The sequence below is a fragment of the Taudactylus pleione genome, unplaced genomic scaffold (assembly GCF_031769625.1).
Source record: "Taudactylus pleione unplaced genomic scaffold, aTauple2 ptg000026l, whole genome shotgun sequence".
Taxonomy (NCBI): Eukaryota; Metazoa; Chordata; class Amphibia; order Anura; family Myobatrachidae; genus Taudactylus; species Taudactylus pleione.
The window spans coordinates 19,271,171-19,297,394 of NW_028284428.1; the positions used below are offsets into that span (position 1 = coordinate 19,271,171).

The 26,224-nt window shown below is 43.3% G+C and overlaps 1 protein-coding gene across 3 annotated transcripts in view; it reads left to right on the forward strand.

Moving 5' to 3' along the window:
- The window catches only part of LOC148539251 (interleukin-5 receptor subunit alpha-like), a 175,928-nt gene that overhangs the window by 107,517 nt on the left and 42,187 nt on the right, over positions 1-26,224 (forward strand). For all 3 annotated transcript variants that reach the window (XM_088451520.1, XM_088451521.1, XM_088451519.1), the window contains exons 7-9: positions 12,077-12,213; positions 21,798-21,954; positions 24,101-24,203. In XM_088451520.1, coding sequence (XP_088307646.1) covers positions 12,077-12,213; positions 21,798-21,954; positions 24,101-24,203 — 397 coding nt within the window. The remainder of the gene's footprint in view (positions 1-12,076; positions 12,214-21,797; positions 21,955-24,100; positions 24,204-26,224) is intronic.

A 26,224-nucleotide genomic window follows, 5' to 3' on the forward strand; every position in this document is an offset into this window, starting at 1 on the left:
TAGCAACAATTAATCTAATATTTAGTATGCGGCAAGTGTTTAAAAGAATGCGTGTGACAGCAGCAGGTGCATTTTTGAAGAATTTTCATAAGTCACCCATAGTTTTATTATTTTCACCATTCTTAACTCAATCTTAACCAATCTCAAATAAAGACACTGACAACTGAATAGATTTGCAAAAAGGAGGTCGCAGCCAAATTTATTTAATTGGATTGTAATTGATCTGTAATTGATTTGAGCATGGTGGCGAAAAAGCAGTGCTAACTCGGCTACAGCCCATATAAAGAATGCATTACTAAGATGGGGGTGGAGATTCCACCCCCAAGTGCAAGATATCTCGGGTAGTACCATCTCCCCTTAATCTAGCACAGTGCTGATCCCTCCATAAGATGGAGACCTGGTCCTCCCCTAAGGCAGCAACTGACTCACCTCTCTCAAAGGGGGGATGCTAGCCAAGTTCAGCTGCACTAAATTGAGCCGCCGAGGATCAATGCTTTCCGCCAAATACGGGGTCCACTGACGACGTACCACCACCATCTACCTAGGACCACTAAATGCCTCCAATACCAGACAGCAGAGCTGAGACGAATAAGACCAAACCTTCCCCAGTCAAATGCACGCCATCTGACCTATAAAATTCAACCTCTTCATAGCACGCCCACCCAGACTCGCTATGAAATGAGACACCGCAGCATTCAGTTTTCTCCTCACTCTATCCAAAGCTGCGCCACCTTGCTCCCCTCTCCAGAATCTGCGGGGAATGACTTCTGACCAAACTAACTGAACGTGTGGCCAATGCTCAGCTATTATTTGGAAGTCTCTCTTCATAGCAACGATAAGTTTTACACCCTTACAAGTGCCTAAATCATTGCCTCCCAGATGGATGACTAAGCAGTCGGGGGCCCCCCATTTTTTCTCGGAATCCCAGAGAAAAGTCAGAAGACCATTCCATCTGAAGCCCCACACTCCAATCCAGCAGACATTAAAGGGAGTCTCACGAGCAAGGGGGTGTCTGTTAGCCCAATACACATACGATATCCAACAATCCACACCCTACAACACACCCTACCAACACCTGTATGGAAAAAGTTTTTAGAAGGAACATTAGTGCTCATATACAATAATGCCTTGAAACAACAATCAGGGAGGGAAAACTGAGTTGTTTGGGTGACCCAGATGGAGTTGAATGACTCCAAACCTCTTTGAGGACAAAATTGAAAAGAACTCCAATCTCTCCTAGTGGCGGGTAGCATAAGGCACTGGGTCTCCCAAAAAAACAAACTCGCTTGAAGCACTATCTAATTAAGCAGCTTGTCGCCTCTAACGTAACTCTTATAAGCAGAAGACATCCACCGACCCAATCACTTGATTGCCTTGCTGGAAGAACTGGTAGAATTCCACCTAGTGGCCGCACCAATTCTGAATGAGTGCATGCCATAATGCTCCTCCGGCAAGTCAAGGGCTATTAAACAATGTTTAAAAATTGCTGTGAACTGAAAATTTAAAAGCGGTGAAAGGTCCTAATGAACCAGGCACTGCAACCCCCCTCCCAGACGCTGCTGATTGTAACGCTTAGCTATGGCTACAGGGCATATGTTAGGATCCAGATGCGCAGGGATTGATAACCAATGTCCCCTACCTAATTGGTCGGTTTTTGAGTTCTGAATTTTCAACAAAATCAAATCCTATTTTACAAGCACATTATTCATCAAAATCCCTGTTTGCACTGACTTCTTGTTAGCAGCCACTAGTTTGCCTACTCGCAGCGCCCCCAAAAATGCCAAAACAAGAGCCAAACTAAACAAAACCGCCTCGTAATCGCCTAGGGCTACACCTGCCACTGCAACCACAAGATCTTTCAACAAGCTAGTATCCACCAGCCTGCGAGAATCACCTAAATGCGCCTGCTCCCTTGCCCAACCCTTTATAGCTTTGGAGAGAAAAAACAACTTAGTTGGGTCTACCAACCCCCGCAAGTGCGAAAAATATGAAATGCCTGCCAAAGCACCGGACATTGCCGCCTTTGACCGGCCATGCTCATGTCAAAACCAAACGAACTGCAACATGGTATCTTCCACACTCTTTCCCTGATCTACCTTGGCAATGAAGGCCTGCCAGGAGTTCCATGCCACCGTATAGGACTTTAGGGTACCCGGGGCCAAAGCTTTCAAAGCGAATCTGCCGATGCCGGCCTAATGATCTGCCAGACATGAGCGGGACAAGGTAAACCATGATCTCTGTCTGTGGGCGCCAATGTCCTAAACCTGGACCATTGAAAACGAGACAAAGCATCCGCTATCTCGTTTTCAATGCCCGGGATGTGCCTAGCCTTAAAATCAATGTTCCTTATTAGACATAATAATATTAAATGCCTAAGCAAACTGAGAGCCTGGGGACAAATGGTCCTCTGGTTGTTAATGGCCTGAACTACTCCCAGTTTATCGCACCAAAAATTTATCCTGCGATTACTAAGCTGTGCAGCCCAAATTTCCACGGCTACTACTACTGTGGCCTTCTCCAACCTACAACAAAACACCCATAGGAATAACTCGGCAAGAGAAATTAAGCAGGCCGATCAATGATTGCAACTGCTTTAATGAAATCTTTTTAGCGGAAAGAAAAAGTTCTAAATATTCATGCATCTTAGCAACTTTGTCCCCGGGCAACCTGCACAGCTCCACCCGGGTATCGATTTCGACACCCAAATAGGACAACACTGTGGTCGGCACACACTGTGGTCGGCCCTTCTGTATTTTTTGCAGCAATGGTAATGCCCATAATGCGAAAAAGAGCCTGCACTGAAAAAAGTAGCTCACTACAAATGGCACTATCAGCTGGCCCAACCAATAAAAAATCATCTAAATAATGGGCTACACCTGACTGCACTGAACCCGCCTGAATGCACCACTGTAAGAAGGAGCTGAAACATTCGAAAAAGGAGCAGGAAATGGAGCATCCCATCGGCAAACATTTATCTACAAAATATGAACCGTCAATCCTGAAATGAATGAATTTGAAAGAATTGGGATGCAAAGGCAGCAGCCTGAAAGCAGACTCTATGTCTATTTTTGCTAATAGGGCTCCCCTACCGAACTCCTGTACCATCTGGAATGCGTCCTCAATGATTGATAAGCGACACTGCAATCCTCTGGATTTAGAGCGTCGTTCACGGACCCACCCTCCGCATAGGACAGGTGCTGGATCAACCGGAATTTACCGGCATCTGTTTTAGGAACAACTGCCAAAGGAGAAACATTTATCTACAAAATATGAACCGTCAATCCTGAAATGAATGAATTTGAAAGATTGGGATGCAAAGGCAGCAGCCTGAAAGCAGACTCTGTCTATTTTTGCTAATAGGGCTCCCCTACCGAACTCCTGTACCATCTGGAATGCGTCCTCAATGATTGATAAGCGACACTGCAATCCTCTGGATTTAGAGCGTCGTTCACGGACCCACCCTCCGCATAGGACAGGTGCTGGATCAACCGGAATTTACCGGCATCTGTTTTAGGAACAACCGCCAAAGGAGAAACACACATATCGACTAAAGGAGTAGATTGAAATGGGCCACATATGCGCCCCCCGAATCCACCTCCACCGCTATCTTTTTCCCTCACAATGTCTGGGTAATCCCTGGCCGATTTAAGTTTCTTTTTGTCCGAAACAAAAACTGGACGAACCACGGGCAGACGAAATCCATCCGTAAAACCTTGTAACAAAAAGGCCGCTTCAGCCTTAAGCAGATAGCGACCCAACCAATGCTCTAGAACCTCAATCTTAATTGGGGAAAAAGCTCTACTTAGCACCACGTTGTTCGCCCTGCCCTTCTGCCTGTCCACTTGGACGCTTACAATCCTTGGCTGTGTGAGCACCTCCGCATGACAGACAGACGTGTTTAAAATGGCAGCTTGCGCCTCTGTTACATTTCCCGTTGTTAAAAGTGAAGCATTTACCTTTTCCTGCTGTGTTAAATCCTGGGCGGGCAACAAAGGGCTCCCTACGACCCACAAGAGTATTGGTGGTGGGCTTATTTTGATGAGTAACCTCTAGCCAAACTTCTACATCCTTGTATCCGAAGCGAAAGATCTTATGGCCGTCCTGCTTCTTACAAAAAACCTCATCATATTGACACCAAACGTTATGCCTAGCAGACACCTCCATAATATGCACAAGATGCAAATATTTAAGGATGTTTAAAAATTCGGCAGGCCTAGTCTCCGTATAACAAGCTGCAAATATGTACATCCCAGAAAGCCAATTTGCATAGCTGCGCCAGGTTTCTTTGGCAGCCACCACCCCCGATTTAGCAAGGTCCAATGCTTTCTTAGCGTCATGTGTAATAGAGCACATATCTACGTACTTGCCTTTCCTAATACGCTCCCTAACTTTCGATCTAACCCCTCTCAAAATAGCAGTATTAGAGCAATGGACCGCATCGCCCGTTGCATCCGGAACTGAGCCACCCACTGAACTACGGGCTCTATTTGGGCTCCTACGCTTCCCCTTCAACTGTTGAACAAAGTAGCGCATAAGCTTATGCGGTTTCTCAACTGAGCTAGATGAGTCAGATGAATCCTCAGAGTGTGAAAATGTACTAGTGTTGTGAGGCAATGTGATCTCACCTGCTCCAGATATCGATGGGGTAGCCACCCTGACTGCGGAAACCAATTCCTGTCCCCCATTTTGCAGTGCGCCCACCACGTCTTGAATCGACAAAGCCAGAACGTCCTCCCTGACGGCAGCAGCTGGAGCCAAAGTCGCTGGTGACATGAGATTCTTCGAACTAGGGACATCAATGTTAGCAATGAACAATGTTGAAACAGAAACCGCAATGGGGGCTGAAGGTGGAGCTTGGGCGGGCGGGGAGGCCTGAGGTTGGATTTGGGTGGAGTGCGGTGGGGTGGGAGGCCTGATAGGTGGGGGGGGCCAGTGGCAAGGGGGGTTGCGGGATGGGATTCGGCCATAAATTATCACTAGGCACCTGCCGGAAGAATTGCGGATAAGGGTTATATAAGGCCGAGGTGGAATAGAACTGTTGACCAAAAGACCGGTGCAGTGCCTGCGGGACATAATGGCCTGAAGCATGGGGCAGCTGAGGGTTAATTAACTGTTGGGCCAAGACAGGAATGACAGGCGGAAGTGCCTGCTGGCTAAATCCCTGGCTAAAATATGGGGACCACTGCGCAGCGGGCGGTGCGGCACCTACTGAAAAATTATGGAGGGGCCAAACCGCTGATGGGAACACTAGTGCCTGGTGGTAATGGTGCTAAACCCGGGAATGAGAGCTGTGGCATCACAGGGGTGTTGTGGGCTGGACACTGTCCGCAGCAACAATGCGGCTCATAGGGGAGGAATGCAGCCCAGCCGGGCTGGTAAATAGCTGACCCCCAGAAGGGGACTGCACATTAGCAGGGGTCAGCAGAACAGCCCTCCCTGCTCCTGGAGCGGTGGAAGGATAATTGAGGACTGTGAACGCCCTGATTAACTAAAATGGCGCCCGCCATTTGGGGAGCGGGGCCTAAACCAGGGCTTGTGGAGACTGCCCTGCCGGCCCTTATTAACGCTGCTGGTGTGATTGAGGGGGTGCGCTGAGAGGAGCTCCGGGCGCTGCGGGTGCCGTCGGCCTAGATGAAACGAGCGCGGGCGCGTGTAAGGATAGTTGGCCGCTAAAGCGAGTGGCCGAGCCACCTCCAGCAGGCGACGGGGAGGGCCACATTCCTGCGGGGATGAGGCATGGCAGCGGCTAGAAGGTGAACACAGCGGGGAGCAGAGTAAGCAGAGGAGGGAGGGAATGAAGTACAGTGTGCAATAACGGGGGGAAGGGGAAAAAAGGAATGTAAAATGGAGAAAGAAGGGGGGGCAATGAATAATGATATGAAGGATAGGAGGGAAAGAAATAGTGGGAAAAAGATTGGAATTTGATTAAGCAGGGGAGCAGGTGTGAAAAAGGAGTATAATTACTAGACAGAATAGGAATAATGCTTTCAGTGTGACACTGATGTACTTATCCAGACGATCACAACTGGAAAAGAGGAAGCTGACTCCTCCCACTGCCCTAATATCCCTAACAAGAGCCCGCCTACACAGGTCCCTGATAGGCTGTCAAAATTTGATTGAATCAATACAATAACCAATAACGTGACTGCAACCAAAAGCCAGTTCTAACCAGTACTGCTACAATAAAAAAACAGGGTGCTTATCTCCTCTCACGCTTATGCTAGTTTTCGAGTGCTTAAATGCACTTTAGGGACTTAAAAATATGCTTGCACCCATTTTGATGTACTCCAAATTTCATGGGAATAGTTATTTTTCACCCCCAAAAAAGAAAAGTGCTATTCTTCACCGCTTCTTCATAGCCGCTTTTATGCACCTGCCGCGGCTGTTTAAAAATCCTGACAATATGCAGAAGGCCAAATCGGGGGTACCTATAGTGATTGCCCATGTCAGGACATATTTTGGGGTGTGCCAGGATCAATTACCGAAAATTCAGAGGACTTTTCGCCAGTGAGTTTTTCACCGGGTCCCGATTCCGCACCTTTTATATAAGCGGGCACGCGCCCAATACTTTATCCCCACTCAAAACTCCGATGTGAAGCGAAAAGTCCAGCACGGACTTTTCGCTCCCATATTGAATAAGGCCCATATACTCTCTATTCCTTAATTTTCTGGGGTTATTGAGGAATCCCCTTGTGTCAGCTGCCAGCGATTCACTGATGATCTCTGGGCCTGATTCAGACCCGGTCGCAAGCGCTGAGCGCTCGCAACTGGGTTGATGGTGGCCCACAGCGCATGCGCACGATGGAGCCGGCTCCGTCGTGCGCATGCCCGAGACCCGGCTAGCGACGGGCACTACGTCGCTCAGGGTCTCGCAATAAAGGGGGCCAGCTGTCGATGTTGAGTGACAGCTTGCCCCCTTTGGTGGGTTGGCCGGGGGGGTGGCTGCCCAAACGGAGGCGTTCCCATGAGAACGCCTGCTGTTTGGGGGCGGCCCCACTGACATCACGAGTGATGTCAGAGGAGAGATTCCAGCTCTGTTAGAGCCGAAATCTCTCTGGGGCTTGCGGCCACGAGACCCTACCACAAGGGTCTCGTCGCAAGCCCGATGGTCACGATGGTCTTGACCATCACGACCATCATCATGGCCGCTCGCTGTAGCTATGGGTGGTCACCCACAACTATGCGAGCGGCCAGGAGGCCGTTCTAAAAAAAGAAAAACCCGGCTCTGATTCAGAGCGAGCACTCTGTCAGAGCGAGCGGCTCTGAATCAGACCCTCTGTTTGAATCTAGCGCTCAACTATCCCTTCCTTCATCTAAGTATATACTACCTGTTAACTCAGTTGTTTTATTTATTTATGTTTTTGCTATTGAGTTTAGTGTCAACATCAAAATAAAGTGTTGAACTAATTACTAAGAGAGGTAATCAGAGTCATAGGCCTATTCATCAAACGATAAATGGCCCGGTAACGCATATTTAAGTTACCTGTCCATTCATCATCAGGGATCCGATAAGACTCCTTTGGTATTCAGCAAACTTTGAACACTGAAAGTTTTCGGAGTTTGCAGTCAAGAACAAGTGCCATCTTCAGACGACGCTTGCTCTCGTAGTCTATGTGAAGGAGTTCCGGCTATGCACCGCCTCCTCACTACCTCCCTGGTAGCTTTGTGCATGCGTGACCCGAGGTCACGCATGTGTAGCCGTGACGACAGGGAGCAGGTAAGAATTGCAGCTACAGAAGTAGCTGCGATACTAACTATGGTGACAACTGCTATTTGGAGCAGCTGTCAATGGCAAACGCAGGATTTCCAGAGGGGGGTTTCCAAATTTCTTCATTTTAGAGTGAGTGTGGCCAGTCAATGAAGAGGGCAGAATTAGTACTTAACCAGTTTTAATAAGCATCATACAAAGTATATTGTGTGTCATATTTCCAGCATGTAGAGGACCAGCATTCACAGTAAACTATTAGATGCGTCAGTAGGACCATCCTGCCTGAGCTGAATGTATTTATTTTAGATGTGGGCACCATTCCAGACTATTGGAGCAAATCTGGGAGCCTGGAGGAGCAGCAGAAGAACCTAGCACTGCCCTGGGCATATATGTACATATTGGGCTCTATAGCAGTGCATATCTAACAGTGCATGTTTTCCAGATCTCCTAGTTGGTGCACAGGTTATTTATTACTGGCTGATACATGTTGAAAGATCCACAGGTGGTGCTAATTATTTCATTTGTGATACTGAAAAGAACATGCAGCACTAGTAACAATCTATATTATTATTTCTATTGTGGTCATGGTGTGGGCTGGGGAGGGTGGTTTCCAGGCAGACGGAACCCCCCCTGCATTTGCCTATGGCTGTCCCCTCACCGGAGCAATGATGAATTGCTCTGGTGACACGTTTCCTCTGCTGCGAGTTGGATACCTAAGTTTCTCTTGCAGCGAGTTCGATACTTCATCATAGGCGGCCATATGGCCTTCGATGATGAATAAGCCCCTCAGTCTAATACTTAATTGTAATTGCAATTTTTTTTAAAAAGTGACATCTCTGTGTTCTATTCACAAACAGTCTTATCTGAAAAACTTAATGCAGTCAATCATTAACAACTTCACAGTCATCACTATCTACTTTTATTTACCAGGGTTTGAGGTGATGCAGCTGAGACCCCTTCAGGAGGTTGCATTTGAAACTTCTCAGTCATCATGTTTGTCGCAATTGCAATTGCACACCCACACTACACCTGTAGGGGTATATTTATTAAAGGTTGATTTTAATCGATTCTTAAATCGATGAAAACCGATCAAAATCGATGATGTGTTTCTGGGGCTAAATCACACATTTACTAACAGACAATTTTTGATTTGGTTTTTTAAGTATTAGTAAATGTATGATTTAGCCACAGAAACACAACATTGTTGTTGATCGATTTTCATGGATTTTCATTTATTTCAAAATCGATTAAAAATTACTTTTAGTAAATATACCTCTTACTGTATTTTTGTTATGACTGTGTGCCCTCTTTGTTTTGTTTACTTGTGAATCACATACTCCTAATGTATATATCGTGAACGAATATGCTCCCAAACAAACTCTATCTACCTAATATATTGGGGCATAACCAGTGCTCGAAGTGGGAAGTTTGAAGTGGGGGTATGGAAATTTTTGTTGAATCCTCCCCCCCAAACCTTAGAGACTACCTGCAGGCTCTTTCCCTCTCTCACCCCCTGCACCTCACAGTATCGATATAATAATCGGCTAAGGTCCGTCCTGTCTACGGCATGTGCAGTGAGTACCGGTGCTTGCGCCTCAGGAGCCAACAGCTCCCATTGCAGTGACGGGACAGACCTCGGAGGACAGAGAAGGACCACTCTGCAGATGCAGGAAACGGGGTAAGTATTCAGCAGGGATGGAGTGGGGACTTGGCACATGCCTAGTCCCTGTTCTAATCTGTAATAATGCTGCATAAAGTTTTGTGATGCTTAATTTGAACATGTGGAAAATATTCAATGGGTCCATGTTCTTATTATCCCTAGGAGAAATATAAATTTATCCTTGGAATTTTCCTAAACTGCCACATATAACTTTAAACTAAAGGGAAAAGCCTTGTGTTCAAACCTAATCTATTATTATCAAAGTAATTTCACTTTCTACATTTATACAGAGTAATTCATACTTCTTTCAGTTCCCTCTCCAACCCCCTGCACCTCACACTACCTACCTAATACTACCACTCTCACCCCTGCACCTCACACTACCATCTTCCCTCTCATCCAAAGCCCTGCACCTCACACTACCTACTTCACCCAGCTCCTGCACCTCACACTGCCTGCTTCCCTCACCCATCCCCTGTACCTCACACTACCTGCTTCCTTCACTCATCCCCTGCACCTCACACTACCAACTTCCCTCTCCCAAAGCCCTGCACCTCACACTACCTGCTTCACCCAGCCCCTGCACCTCACACTGCCTGCGTCCCTCACCCACCCCCTGCACCTCACACTACCAGCTTCTCTCTCCCAAAATCCTGCACCTCATACTACCAGCTTCCCTCCACCCACCCCCTGCACCTCACACTACCTATCTACTGCTACCACTTTCACCCCCTATACCTCTCATTCCATGTGCGGAGTTGGCGTTGACAGAGTCCGGCTTCTCCTCCTTCTGTTCGCCAGCTGGCACTGGGGCTCCGCGCTCAGCTCAGCATCCTCCCTCAAGGCTTTGCACTTGATCCTGGGCCGGTCCGGCTGTGAATCAATCACAGCATGCACCAGCAGCCAATCAGATGCAGCAATGTGGCTGCTTCTGATTGGCTGACGATCCGCAAGCCGTGATTGGCTAGCGGCTGGCACCAAATTTAAAGGGCCACCACTGATGTTTTTTATTCGCTGCCGGTCCGTGATTTATTCACGACCAGTGTCAGGTTTGTACTGTGGCCACATCTGTCCTGGCTTCGGGACTAGTCTCCCGATGCTCAGTCAAACCAGCACTGCTCAGAGATGTGTCCCCAGTGGGACACACTGCCCACTCACTATAGGATATGCCAAGGCAAGAATTGCCCTCTCCACCCCAACTACAACCAATGAATGCTATGTGATTCTACATAGAACACACAATCATGACAACCTAAGGCATGGAACACATAAAACAAAGATTTTGCCAAAGTGAAAAATAGAACTAGTAGATAGCAGACATGACACTAGGGTCACAAGAAGACAAACAAGGAACACACACAACACAGGTATTTATTGAAAGGTTTGTGCATGGAATGCTAACAATGACACGTGGATGATAATGCTACACAGGGCACATGAGGATGAGGACATGTGGCATGGGAGACATAAAACAGTGATAATACACATAATTAGAATAATAATAATAGATATTAAAGGAATCAAAATTACCTACACATGGATGTAGTATATATCAACATGCAGAATGTGAATATGTATTATGTCGACACCATTATGTCTACATGTTCTGAATGTTGACATTCAGGATGTCAACACGTGACATGTCAACATCCAAATGTTGACATTTTCAAAATTATTAATATATGTTACTTATACATATATAGTACCATCAACTAGTGGGACTTTATGGTAAAACATTGTTATTGTCGACAGTCACATAGTCAACACTATTTTTGCCTAAAACTAACCCTAATTGTACCCTAATTGCAGCCTCACCCTAATTGCAGACTAACCCTAATTGTTGCCTAACCCTAACAGCATATGTCAACAAATTGTTTGTCGATATTCACAATGTTCATATTTTGATATTTTGAAAATGTCAATATTATGTCAGTGTTGTCATTGTGGATGATGACATGTCATCTGCAGACATTCTGTACATGTTGAAATATTAAATGTCAACATACACAACATGTCAACATTATGGTGTCTGCATTTCGATTTCCGACATTTGGCATGACGACATCCTGATTAGATCCCCCTACACTCCTCAGTATAGGCAAAAACTATCACTGACTTTATCAATCTCCACTATGTAAGAACCTTGCAGTGTATTTACCAGCATGTTTCTTTTATATATCTGTTTTTATTCACTAGCATGAATATTCATAATTGCCATCAATTTATATGTTTATTACTGTTGCTGAAGAAGAATTATACTCATTTTATGCTCATATACTTTAGAGCAGGGGTTCTCAACTCCAGTCCTCAAGTGCCACCAACTGGTTATGTTTTATGGATTTACTTAATAATGCATACAGTAGGTGAGTTAATCTATTTTTGTTGGGTCAGTAATTATCTCACCAGTTTCCACAAACAGAAATCATCTAAACATGATCTGCTGGAAAAACTTGAAGATTGAGGTTGAGAACCACTGCTTTAGAGAGTATGTTATATATATTTGCAACTTTTAATTGCTTTTTATTAAACCTTTATTCCTGTATAATCTGACTAGTCTAAAAAAACCTTTTATATATAGTGCAACTCCTATACAATTTTTAAAATTGTATTGTTTTTCATTCCATATTTATTTTCCTTTATTAAAAAAGTGTATGTTTATATAATTATACCTATATTCATATATTTATTTTAAACCTTCTTTTTTCCAGTCATTTTAGATCCTCCAAGAAACATTCAGCTGATGTATCATTCAAATGAACTTGAAATTAAATGGGAGAAGCCAAATACATACACCAGTCATCTTCGTAATTGCTTTTTATATGATATTTTCATCAATGAAAAAAGGGTAACTGTTTACTTTTTACCACTCTTATAAATATTAATAATATAATAATATATTAATATTAATGATGATGAAGATGATGATAATAATAATAATAATAATAATGTGCTGAAGGAATTCCATCATTAAGCCCTTGCCACCCTCTTAACAAATACAAGCAAAACATTACAAGATAACATCAAAAAAATATTTCAACGATTACAAAATACAAGGAAATTTATGTCTGCAAAAAGTATGTGCACCCATATATCTCAAAATTCTCAAAGGTAAATGTTAGATGCCTACATTCGTAAAAGCCTGCCAAACCCGTACCCAAACACATATAGACGGGGATACTGAATACAAGATGTAACTTAATGCATAGGCCAAATTCACACAAATACATTCAGGCTGAGAGTTTCATTAAGCCCTCTAGGTGCTATCGTATCTAGTTTATATATCCAACAAGCCTCACATTGGCTCAATTTCTTGCCACGGTCCCCGCCTCTGATGTCTTTAGGAATGTGATCTATGATCTTATACTAATACCACATTAACAATGTATAGAGTGTGTTTCTGATTAATTTAATGTTACCTTCATTGAAAAAAACAGTGCTTTTCATTCAAAAATAAGGACATTTCTAAGTGACCCCAAATGTTTGAACGGTAGTGTATGTATGTATATATATATATATATATATATATATATATATATATATATATACTGTATACGTATATACATATAATACTTTGTCCAACTGGTGGGAAGTTTAACATATGTCCTCTGAGTCCTGATACTTAACTGTAGATGTGTATGGATGCAGCAAATTATATAGTTAATCTGGTCAATTAAGATCAAATAACTCTCAATTACTACAAGTTTGACATATGCAATTAGTAATACCAGTCAATATATCACTGGATCACTCATGAATCAATCGAGACCCAATGAAAGGCCAGTTGATTAATGAATATGATAACCCAGTTTGTAATAACAATAGTAGTTTTAATGATTCATTCTCTAAAGTTAATTCATTTATTGACTTAAATATTTATAGTGGACCTATGGGGTTTATAATGCATTTGCCAATAGTAGCAAGCCGTATATTAATGAAACAATCAAATCAATTGAAATAAACACAAGTATGAAAAAGATGGCCTTAGAAGACATTGTGAATATAAACTCTAGTCATGATGTAACTAACAAATGTGGGGGTGAACATACACCCTCATCACAATCTAAGGTGCAAAGGCACCACCCATTTTCTATTGGCTTAACTCTATAGCACCAAACTGTTAGGAATAAGCCCATGTCCACCCTTGGAGCAGAGACAGTTCACCCCATAAAAGGAGAGTGCTCAGCCACTACTATTTGTGACCTATTAACTGCGAAGATGTGACCCTACAACTCTACAGCAAGAACAGCAAAAGAAAAACTCCTGATGAAAAGAGATTAGCCAGCTTGACTAGGATGCACCCTTGTGACTAGGATTCTCATTAAAAAACCCTTCATCATTGTAACAAATGAAAGTGTACTTAACCACCAATCTCCTGAGGCTAAAAATGTAATTTACCACTGAAGCATTGACTTTCCATTTGATGCTATCCACCATTTCTGCACTGTGAAGACATCTCCTGACACTGTGTTGCACTATGTTGGACCAAATGATCTACCCATAACCCCATGTAACCTGAATCTCAACCAAATCTGCCTTAATACAGAGAATAAGCTGGATACCAGTACATGTGCCATGATCATGGCCTCTAATGTTAATTATTATACAGCCTGTGACACACAGCTTCTGAACAGACTCAATGGGAAGTTGAAAATGCCCCCCACCTAATGCTCTGAATGCCTATACACCACACCAGATGACCGCTTAATAAAACAGCTGCCTTTTTGGCCAATGGAGATCGTGATGACCAATATATAAAAGAGTGGCCTACAGACCAAATTTCAGAGCCACTCTGGGATGGATCTGTAATCAGAGCAATCCTAAGCATAAAAGTCACATAGATGAAACTGATAACAAAACTCCCACAATGCAATAATTCAACCAACATGCTGTCAATGGGGATCAAGACAGAAAGGGGAATACTGTACAACTGGAATGGGTGACCATGACAAAAATTATCTCATTAAAAAACTAAGGAATACCAACAGCCAATCAGGTTCCCCTTGAAGTAAAAAAAATTAATTTGGCCAAAATAACTTCATTCCCTCACAATAGTGGCAAGCAACTGAAGTTCTGGATCAACCATTCTGGGAGCACACTTACTGTGAGCTTTGCTGACAATATATTTTTTATAGGCTGTAGACTTCCAGTAAGCTAGGGCTTTTATGTCCACGGACAGGCAACAAGCCTTTGCACACCATTTCTAAACAAGCAAATATACTATATGTCATGACGTTGCATTAATGACCATATTTGTTGAGTAGTGTTTAAATATCGCTGAAAATTTTTATTTTGTCAGGGATGCATCAATGGCATGCGCTAACCAATATGCCCAGTGTGTAGGATGCAAGTCAGTGTCATCATTTGGTAAATTCACTGGACAAGCATGACCCATCTTCCCCAACCCATCTGATTTATTTTTGATCGATGAATTTTGCATAATAAGGTCTGCATCACATTTATTGCTACTAAACCAGACTCCAACAAACTCTTGACAGGTGCCACTAATTTGTTGACTCTGAAAGCCTTGAAGAAATACATGTCAAATGTCAAATGAAACAACATAATTTCAAATTAATTGTGAACTACGGAGACCAACAAATTCATCAAGACCCATTTTCACAGACATTTGATGTGCCAGTACCACTAATCCACCAATCCACCAAATAAAAGACCACTTAGTGGATGGCATCAGGGAAAACTTCACCAACCCCTCTATATTGGATCAATAATTTGATAACAGAAGCAGGACAGTGTAAACAATGTGAACTAGCCTCGGACACAAATGCTTTAAATTTTGCCAATAGGAAACATGACAACGCATCAGCCACAGAGTTGTCCACATCGGGAACATGTTGTGCTTAAAACCTATGTTCTCTTTCAAACACCAAAGGAACAAATTACACAAAAAAGGATATGGTAAGGTTTACTGAGCTCTCTGTTTAATGATGGTTTGCACCACTCCCAATTCACTTTACCAAAACACATTGTTTTGCTTGCAAAGGAGTTTTATGCATAGCTCAACTGCAATGATTATTGGAGAGAGTTCCCACAGCAACACGTTTGAAGTTAGCCTGTGTATGGGCAGAAACTGTGGGCATGGTTTAGCACCCCATTCCCTGTGAATAACTGCAAACTATGTTAAGCAACAGGAGGGTCAAGCCAAATCTTTACCATTAAATACCATTCAAGTCATTCAAGAATGAACAAAAAGTGAAATATACCTAATAGGCTTTGAACCTCACATAGCTCTACCTTGCTTGCCATCAAGCAGTTGCTAAACTGTTCAATCAGAACAACCTACCACTGTATCGATTTATATACCCAAATACGAAAGACGAGATAATGGACCTTTCCGTCTTCACATAATAGTAATGGGAACATCTAAAACTTGACACAATGGCTTAATTAAAAAGAACCTCTCCACAGGTCATACTAGCCTTAGATCCCACAAACAGGAAATTATCCTACTAATGTGCAATCCATGTTTGACTGATGCCAATGTGCATGACACCGCACAACTCATAGACAAGCAATGATCAATAAAACAGTGACCATCAAAACTAAAGCCATGAGCCAAAATGATTCAGTATGGTGAAGCAGCAGGCAAAAGAACAACCTTCACCATTAGAGCCCTGACCCAAATCTCTGAATTATCATTAGTACATCATGAAAAGACTGATAAACAGGTTTGCACAGTTTGGTATTAATAGCATTATTAACTAATCCCCCAGAAGCTAAGACAGGTGCTCTATAAACTTTAACAATTTATGGCACAAAGCCCAATGTGGAAATGAATGTTAGGAATGGATGGTAAAGGGAAAGGGACAGTCATTCTACCTCCAGTAAATGCACTTCTGCAGCCACTTTCTACATAACCACTTCTGGGAAATCGCTAGCCAACTGAAGGTTATGTGAAGCCACCACACAAACAGGCCCAGTAACTCGAACTTTAAACCTGAACAGGAGCCCATCTCTCGAAATGTCAGAATTGGCACAATTGGGATACCTACCCAAGAATCTGGCCAATGCTCAATACCTACCCAAGAATCTGCCCAATATAAATGGGCAGCGCAGACGGTGTAATGGTTAGCGTTACTGCCTCACAGCACTGAGGTTGTGGGTTTGATTCCCACCACGGCCCTAACTGTGTGGAGATTGTATATTCTCCCTGTGCTTGCGTGGGTTTCCTCCGGGTACTCCGGTTTCCTCCCATACTCCAAAAATATACTGGTAGGTTAATTGGCTTCAAACAAAAATTAACCCTAGTGTGTATGTGTGTGTGCATGTGATAGGGAACATAGATTGTAAGCTCCACTGGGGCAGGGACTGATGTGAATGGCCAAATATTCTCTGTAAAGCACTGTGGAATATGTGTGCGCTATATAAATAACTGGCAATAAATAAATAAATGCTGTAAAGGACTAACAAGGAAACTGCTCTTAACTATCTCTTTACACTGCACTTCTCTTACTATGGTGGTGCCCTGGGGCAGCTTGGCTGGGCCAGTTTTTGGGGGTCCTGCGCTCTGGATTTGAACCCTAGTATGTTAGGGACCTACCCGAAAGAGGTTACCTGGATATGGTGGGTAGGCCCATAACCTTGGCCATGATTATGCTAAAAACCTCTATTGATTGCAAAATTGTATTGCATTTATATATAATATTAATAATTTGGAGTTGTGCACCTGAGATTTGTCTGTTTCTGTGCCTGAAATTAGACTCATCAGGTAGCACTTCCCATTATATATAGTCAGGTTGTGCAGTCCAGAAATCTTTCCCATATACTCCATTTAATGTGCTTTATTGCACTTCTGAGGGAAAGGAGACGCCCCCATTCTGGACTAGCACCCTTCCTTATTGGTTTAAAAGCATGGAGTATGGTAATGTATATGCACACTGTATTAGGCACAATTCTAGGTAAGTCCTACAAGTTATATACTGTAGTGCAACTTTGGTTCATTTTTGGGGCGTGGGTCCCCCTGGATTGCATTGGCTGATCTGTCTCGGGGCACCGCATTATAACAACATTTTCCTTTATAACACATTTTAACCCTTCACTGTGTGTCTAATATATATGTACTTCACTTTTTTATTTTCATTCTTTATATGCAGCTGCTCTTAACTATCTCTTTACACTGCACTTTTCTTACTATGGTGGTGCCCTGGGGCGGCTTGGCTGGGCCAGTTTTTGGGGGTCCTGCACTCTGGATTTGAACCCTAGTATGTTAGGGACCTACCCGAAAGAGGTTACCTGGATATGGTGGGTAGGCCCATAACCTTGGCCATGATTATACTAAAAACCTCTATTGATTGCAAAATTGTATTGCATTTATATATAATATTAATAATTTGGAGTTGTGCACCTATTTGTCTGTTTCTGTGCCTATTCACAGTTGTTACAAGATTTATCTATAACTCTATATGTCTTTCAAATTAAATCAATTTAGCCACTTTTTGCTTAGGATAAACTTTGTTCTGCCCTATAAAACTCTTATGTGTGGCAAGGAGAAATATGTTTAGGTGATACATTTGCAACAATAAAATGAATCAGACTTTCTGCACTATCCCTATACTTTTTTTCAAGAAAATATAGGTGAAAAACGTACTCTTTTAGTCACAAAAATTCAAAAAGGTGAACATTTTAATAATATGAAACTACAAATATATAGAAACTTTTGAAGGAATATAGGCCCTGATTCAGAGCCGCTCGTAAGCGGCCACTCGTTCGTTCTGACCGATGTTCGCACATCTGCGCATGCGTACGGATTTTAATACGCATGCGCGAACTAGTCAGTGCGGCCGAAAATCGTTTGTTCGATATATAGCGAATGCCTGCTATTTTGAGTGACAGAAGGAGGCGTATGTGGGTGGTAACAGGGGAAGGTGCTTGAAAACGGGGGTGTGGAATTCGAACGCAGGCGTGCTTAAAGGTCAAAACGGGCGTTTTAAGGGAGTGCATAATTAATACAGCAGCGTCATTGACCACGTCAATTGTTTTTTTTTTACTCAGAACTGCTCGCAAAATAGCAGTTGAAAAAAACAGCCACAAGAATAGCGAGCAGTTGATATGCTGTTCGATGAACTCGATTAATCTAATAAATAGCGGACATGACGTATGGTGCGAGCGGCAAGGGGGCGTATTTTTCAAAGTTACAACCACAAGTTTTGCTCGCTCGTTCAGACTTAGAGGCGTGAACAGACCGCAATTAGCGAACGGTTCATTTGAATAGCCACCCCTTGTTTTAGAACGAACGACCGCAAATAGCGAGCGGCTCTGAAGGAGGGCCATAATCTGTAATAAAGTAAATTGAATAGGCCTCTAAGTTTCTGCGTTCATGGACATGGAGTTTAATGCAGAGCATGACCAAAAATGCTAGTACAGTAATAGGAAACATTATTACCACTTGTTTCAAGACGATACATTTTACTGCCAGTGACACTTTAGGATATGCCACCTGAGTTGTGTTTCTACTCTTGGCTTAGGCCAGGAATGGTCCAGTCTGCATTGTACACGATGCCCAAGGAAATTAATCCATTTGTATATTTGCACCTAAGAAGCTGAGCCGAGCATAGGAACACCCACTTTTGCCCTCTCATATCATTCCAATGATGTGCAATAGTGCAAACATTGGTGCCATCAATGCACATCGGGCAGCCACACAGCATGAAATTCAAGTCTAACCTGCTGCAAACACTGCAGCTCTCCTAACACACAGAGAGAGCTCTCATGTTGTGAAGGTGATCGCAATAGCTAATTTATGTGTGCCCATGAAAAAGCGTTTAAACTGTCTGACACTCCTGCGTCTGCCTAACCACCCCCAAATGCTGACTACCTGTCACTCACTTTATGAGTGGTTCCTACATACAGTATGTACGAGAGTAATCGCAATGCAATTGCTGTACATGCACAGTGTTGCTTTTGTGTATGCACATTAGCAAACAATCGCTCCATCTGCGAAAATATCGTCTGTATTTTACATGAAACACCAGAATGTTTTTTAACATTTAATACTAGTTACCAATAAGGGAACATTACTGTGTGTAACTCACTGGGTGTAATCATCCCTATATATCTTTAGAGTGTAATCCCTCATGAACAGGGCATACCTGCCTACCCTCCCGGTTTTCGTGGGAGGCTCCCGATTTTTCGGGTAACCCCCCGCACCCCCGGAAGGGTAGGCACTTCTCCCGCATTCTGCCCACTTCCTAATGAAGTGGGCAGAATGGGGAGAACTTCCGCGGTAATCGCGGGTCCCTTTGTACAGGGCGGGGCTTAAAGACACGATTCATCATGAATCGCAAATCGCGTCATTTAGCCCCACCCCTTATTTAAATATGCACCAATTGCAGCAATTTGCCACGGAGGGGGCGGGGCTTAATGTCGTGAATCATTTGGCCCCGCCCCCGTCGGGACCCAGCTGCTTCTCCTCCCTGGGTTCTCCCGGGGAGGAGATTTGAAAGGTAGGCAATTATGGAACAGGGCCTTCCTCCCTTATTGGCTTTTTCCTCACTCACTTATACCATCATCTCCTTCCAACTGCCAACAATGACACTGAACCATTTGGTTCAACTAGCACTGTTTTAGTGGATATAGGTTTGGTATATTAGGTCGACAGTGACCACGTTGACAGTCATAATGTTTTCATGAGAATAATGGCAGAGAACTTGTTGACATGGTCACAATGTCGACAAACTAGTTTGCTAACCCTAACACTAACCTTAACCCTAATGTTAATGTGGACATTTTCATTATGTCAACATGTCACATGTAGACATTTTGTCTATGTCAGCATTTTTCAGTTGTTGATGTAAAGGGGCCTATCCATTAGATGACCTGAAAAACTGGATGACTAGTGTTCAGTCCTTCAGGTCGCCTAGGTACGGTGCCCGCACTGAATGGCGTTCACTGAAAGTCATTCGGTGCAGGAGACCGACTTGCTTTCTGCGAACATTTGGAACCTGATGATCATCATCATGTTGACAAGCATGTTTTACAGATAGTCAGTGTCAGCAAGGATCCTCCAGCATGCACGCGCATCGCTGGTCCTTGCCGGCTATTCATTAGACGACTTTCTGAACAATCCGACCAAAACCTTGGTTGGATCATTAAAAAAGTCGTCTAATGGATAGGCCCCTTTAGATATCAACATTTTAACCACACAAACCTGATAAAAAGATAACGACTTTTACATCAACCACCAATAATACAACCTTTGATATCAGACAAGAGATAACATGTGACATGAAAGGCATAATGGGAAACAGGCGGCAAGCCAATGGACAGAATCCCGACTGCTGGCTACCCGACTGTATAATCCCGGCAAGGGTTAAATGACAGGCGTCGAAATCCCGACGCCTGTCATTTTCCCTATGCCCGACCCCCGGTTTACTGATCGAAGGTAAGCCGGGCAATGGGCATGGACAGCTGCGGGGGGGGAGGGTTAGGTTTAGGGTTCCCGGGGGGGACTTAGGGTTAGGCACCCCCCGGGAGGTTAGGTTTAGGCTAGGGGAAGGGGGGGTTAGGGTTAGGCACCCCCATGGGGGAGGTTAGGGTTAAGCACCCCCCGGGGGACTTAGGTTTAGGCGGCAGGGAAGGAGGGGTTAGATTTAAGCACTTCGAGGGGGGATTAGGGTTAGGGTTAGGCACTTGGGGGGAGGTTAGGTTTAGGCACCCCTAAGGGAGGGTAAGGGGGGGGGAATTAGGTTAGTTTATGCATATCCGAGGACGTGTTTTTGCATGCAAGTTTGCCTTAGTAAATCTCTTGATTGAAAAAACTCACTTGATGGGAAAACTCACACCGGAATGCAATCTCGGACATATACAATTCTGGTAAATATACCCCTAAGTCTTTTGCATTACATTTTTTGTTTGCACAGTCTCTGCTTAAGTACTTTGTAAGGTACAGTGAGCCCTTTGTGGTGCCATATAAATAAAGAATAATTATAATAATAATAATAATAATAATAATAAAATGAAGTTTATAACCAAACCATGCTTACTGACTTCTGTTATACAGACAATGGCATAATGGTGCAAAGCACCCAACTCTCTTCCCTTGCAGAATAATGCCATAAATCACAGGTCTCTGCAGAGCAGGAGGAGGAGCTGTAATGACAAAATTCTGATCAAATTGCGTCATATTGGCCCCGATCCCTCCCTATGGACCTGCGATTCCTAGCTTTATGGTTCCTAGGTCTGTCCAGTTTACTAGAAGTGGGCAGGACATGGGAGTGCTACCCACTCTTCCAGGGGTCCGCGGGACTCCCTGTTAATTCAGCAGTCTCTCGGATGTTCCAGAATAGTAGGTAAGTATTCATCAAACTTATATGATTTAGTAATTGCTAAATAAAAGTTATTGTACTCTTTTTATTATGAAAACATTTAATGTATTTTTATAGACATATACTCACTGAAATTATCTAATTACAGGCTATTGATGAACCCACAAGTAAAACATATTATATAACCAATCAATTTTATTCAAATGAAAAAGTTACTGTAACTATGAGAGTAAAATGGGATACAGATGATACAGATTGTTCTACGTATGCGGAGTGGAGTAGATGGAGTGACCCACAGATACTTGGCAAGTAAAATATACAGAAATAAGAATAATAGTACATACTATATTTGATGGGGCTTAAGCTGTCTCCACAATGGTTTAGGGTTCTAACTTCTAACAAAGGTAGTGGTGGAGGTGGTTAATGTAATAGCCTCTGATTTTGCAAATGACATTGAATTTTTTTAGATTTTCTGGTGAGTTGGAAATTGCTTTTTGTAATACAAGTTATATCTGTTTATACAACTTGTAAATGAGAACGTCTGTTTATTTGATTGTGATAAACACAGAAACCACTGAACCGATTGTGATGAGGTATTCACCATTGTGTAGGTAATTTTTCCAGGCAGGTTATAGGCTAAGGATCATCACGATTGGTCGTCAGGGGGTTGTGGGTAGGGGCTCCATGCGGAGGGGTCCTCTGCACTGTTCTCGGCAGGTATACATTAATTTTTTAAACTGTTACTTTTGGTGGAAATTTCACAATGCTAGGAGAAAATCTTCACTTGGGTCATGATAGTGCTGCGGGGAAGAGGGCGCGCATTGTGGGAAGAAATGAGGAGAGCCCTGAGAGAGAACATTGCCTCTTAGCAGACCGACAGAGACAAGCTTCTCAGCATCAAAAAGAAACTATGCAGCAGAGAAGTACTTGCCTATGTTTGCAAAGAGAGCTAACCCATTTACACAGGCATGGTGAAACAAAGAGCCTACCTGTAAAAATAGGGAGAACATAACCTCTGAAGAAAGAGAAGCCAATCTCTCTGCGCAAAGAGAGCGTACCAGGTAAATAGGGAGTATGAAACCTCAGAAGAGAGAGAGGCCCGTCTTTCTTCAGATACACATGATCGACTTGATCCAGATAAAATACGTCATCATCAACTCAGGGCAGCAACAGTTCTGGAAAGAGACAGTCACCAAGTATCAGTCACCAAGGACAGTCATCAAAGATCAGTAACCAAGGACAGTCACCAAGGCAGGAATATTCTGCCTTTCACTATGCTGTTACTGTAGACTACCATAATGCAACTTTGCTGCCCCATGGACACTGCATCTGAAGGGAGGGAGCAAACCAGCATTGCTGCCCCCTCCTCACCTCTGGACATTTTAGAAGCCTCATCCTATGAAACCCACAGTTGTGGACTTTGTGGACCTCTCCATCACAGTACTCCCACACTACAAAATACAACAATAATACTATTTACAGTGTACCACATAATTATTGCACACTCTTTACTATAGACATAGGCAAGATGCAGGAAGGTTGTCTACTTGAGAGAGTTCTCTATTATTTGGGAGTGTCCTGGGTATTACAGAAGAGTAAGCAAGAATGCTGCAATTACAGAAGTTTTACAACTCTTTACAAGTACTCATATTTTGCTGCAGTGCTGGAGAAAAAAGTTTGTTGGCCTGATTTAGAGTCACTGTCAAACGCTCTTCCGATGATGCATTTCCTTTTCGGTGCATCTTTAGATGCACCATCAGTGTACCATTGGACACACCATCCCTATGCCAGGTGCAGTTTCTCTATTTGAGTATGGACTCCTGTGTGAGTGGCTAGGTGTCTTTGGATGCAGCTGCTTCCATTGACAAACCCACTTACAGTGATAAGTCTGCTTAGCCACCCCCTGTTACCTAAAACACCCAATGAAATCCACAGGCCCTGCATTCAACTCTGTTCTGTGTCTCTGTGCAGTAACAATCGGGACGCATTTGCTGTGTGACTCGGATGCATGTGCAGAAGAAAAACATCGGCATACTGTGCGACTTTTAAACAGGCCCCATGTTTCATCTGCCCTGCCCCTCTCTGAAAGTATCCCAGTGCTGTTATGGGAAAGATAGTAGTAATAAGTATGGCATGACATATGTTCAGATGCTGAATCAATCATTTCTTGGGCACAAAATTGGTACAGTACATGAGGATGACCTAGAGACCGATAAATATATAGGACACCGATCCAAGATGGATGGCCACTTTAAGGTTGCAAAATGTCTGATATGCTAAAAAATTTACAGTATTGTCATCACCCACACTCTATATTATTATGTTTTTATAGATTGTTTGTGTAATGTTTGGTGCAGTGTATGGTATGCTGTGTTTTATAACATGCTATTTTTAAAAGTTTGCAATAATAATAATCATATAAATATTTAACTTGTATTTTGCTTCCTTCAGGGTCCGATGCTACAGAGTTTGGGTTTGTACAAAACCACCTTTTGATTGTACTAGGAATTGGCACAGCTATTGTTTTAATTCTTGTCATAGTGCTATGTCGCAGGTAATGTCTAGACATGTATATTTATCTTTTTGGCTCGTGTTAAATCAGAAATATTTGGGAGGGTAAAGATCCTGGTGCCTGGCAACTATGATGAGAGTGCAGTAGAGGCTGTTATTCCTGCTGCAGTGTCACTATTGACTCGGGGCCTGATTCAGACCCGTTCGCTATATGCGTGCGCTCGCAAGCGGCCCGATGTTCTGCGTACGCGCATGCAAATGCTTCGCTCTGCGCATGCGCGAACTACTCACTGCGATCGCATACCGCTCACTCGCCCTGCAAAGACAGCCCAGAGTAATAAGTGACAGGAGAGGCCGTTTGTGGGTGGTAACAGGGGCAGTCCAGTAAAAACGGGGGTTTGGAGATGCGAACGCAGGCGTGCCTGAGTGTTTCAATGCCATTTCAGAGGCGTGCATAATTAGCAGGCAGCATCATAGTACACCTCACTTGGCTTTTTTTTACACTGAAATGCTCGCAGAGCTTGCAGTAGGGTAAGGCTACCACAAGCACTGCGTTCGCATCCGATGGTCCTCGATGTACCAATGTTTACTTTTAATACACTTCCTGGAGATGATGTGAGCCAGTGGGCATCTCTACATACGCTAAGGGTTGTCTGCATACGCAGAGCGATAGCTCGCACAGCCAAAGTGGGTGTGCTTATATGCGATCGCATCCCATGATGTCAATTTGGAAAATTTGCATATGCTCAGTGCGAGCGTACGCATCTAGCGACCGGGTCTGAATCAGGCCCTCAGTCCTGCCCACTCACAACTGTTTATACAGCCAGTCACAATTCTGAAGTGAAAACATTTTAAATTAACCTTTTGTAATGAATACAAATGCTTCTGACTACCTTATATACTGTCATCTTCCAAAAGCTGTATGTACGGGTGTGGCTATTAAATTATGAGACTGTACTTTAAAAAATAAACCATACTGCATGAGTTAAATGGGAGTTTCACCCCTATTACACAGATAGTTTGCTGTCACACAGCGTTCAAAGATGATGTGTTTTTCCCGTGCATCGTAAAAATACTTAGTTCAAAAGTAGAGCATAGTTGTTAACTTAAATGTTTTAGTAAAATTGAAAAAAACACACTCAATCTTTCCTTATTGTCTCTCACATGCACTTGTGCTTGAGTGACACAAAAGATTTAGGAATGGTCATGAGGATGTTAAAGTTGATGAACGTTCCAGAAGACCTTGCACATTAAAAACAAACGAAAATGTGGAAAATAATTACGAAATTGTTCAACTGGACCATCGACTTAGAATGATAGCGGAAATGGTAAACATCGTCATAGAAAAGGCAAGTATTGCATCAAGATCTTAACATCACAAAAGTTTGTGCTAAAATGGTTCCAAGTCTTCCCATTGCCGAGCAGAAAGAAAATCGAAAGCAAATTTGTACAGACATTTTGGAACAAATTCAAGCAGATTCACATTTTTTATATAAAGTTATTACCTGTGATGAAACATGGATCTTCCATTACGATCCTGAGACAACGCACTGGAAAACACCATCATCACCAAGAATGAAGAAAGCACATCGAAGCAAATCCAAATTCAAAGCCATGTTAATTATTTTCTTTGATATCAGGGGTGTTATTTTGGAAGACTGGGTACCAGAAGGTTCAACAGTGAATCAGCATTACTACAAAAATGTTCTAGCAACTTTGCGGGAAAGTACCAGAAGAAAGAGGCTTATGAAAAAATGGTTTCATCCTCCATGGTTTCATCCTGCACCAGCTCACACAGGGCCTGATTTAGACCCGGTCGCAAGCGCTGAGCGCTCGCAACCGGGTCGATGGTGGCCCACAGCGCATGCGCACAACAGAGCCGGCTCCATCGTGCGCATGCGCGAGACCCAGCTAGCGACGGGCAATCCGTCGCTCCGGGTCTCGCACCAAAGGGGGCAACCTGTCGATGTTGAGTGACAGCTCGCCCCCTTTGGTGGGCGGACCAGAAGGGTGGCTGCCCAAATGGAGGTGTTCCCATGAGAACGCCTGCCATTTGGGGGCGGC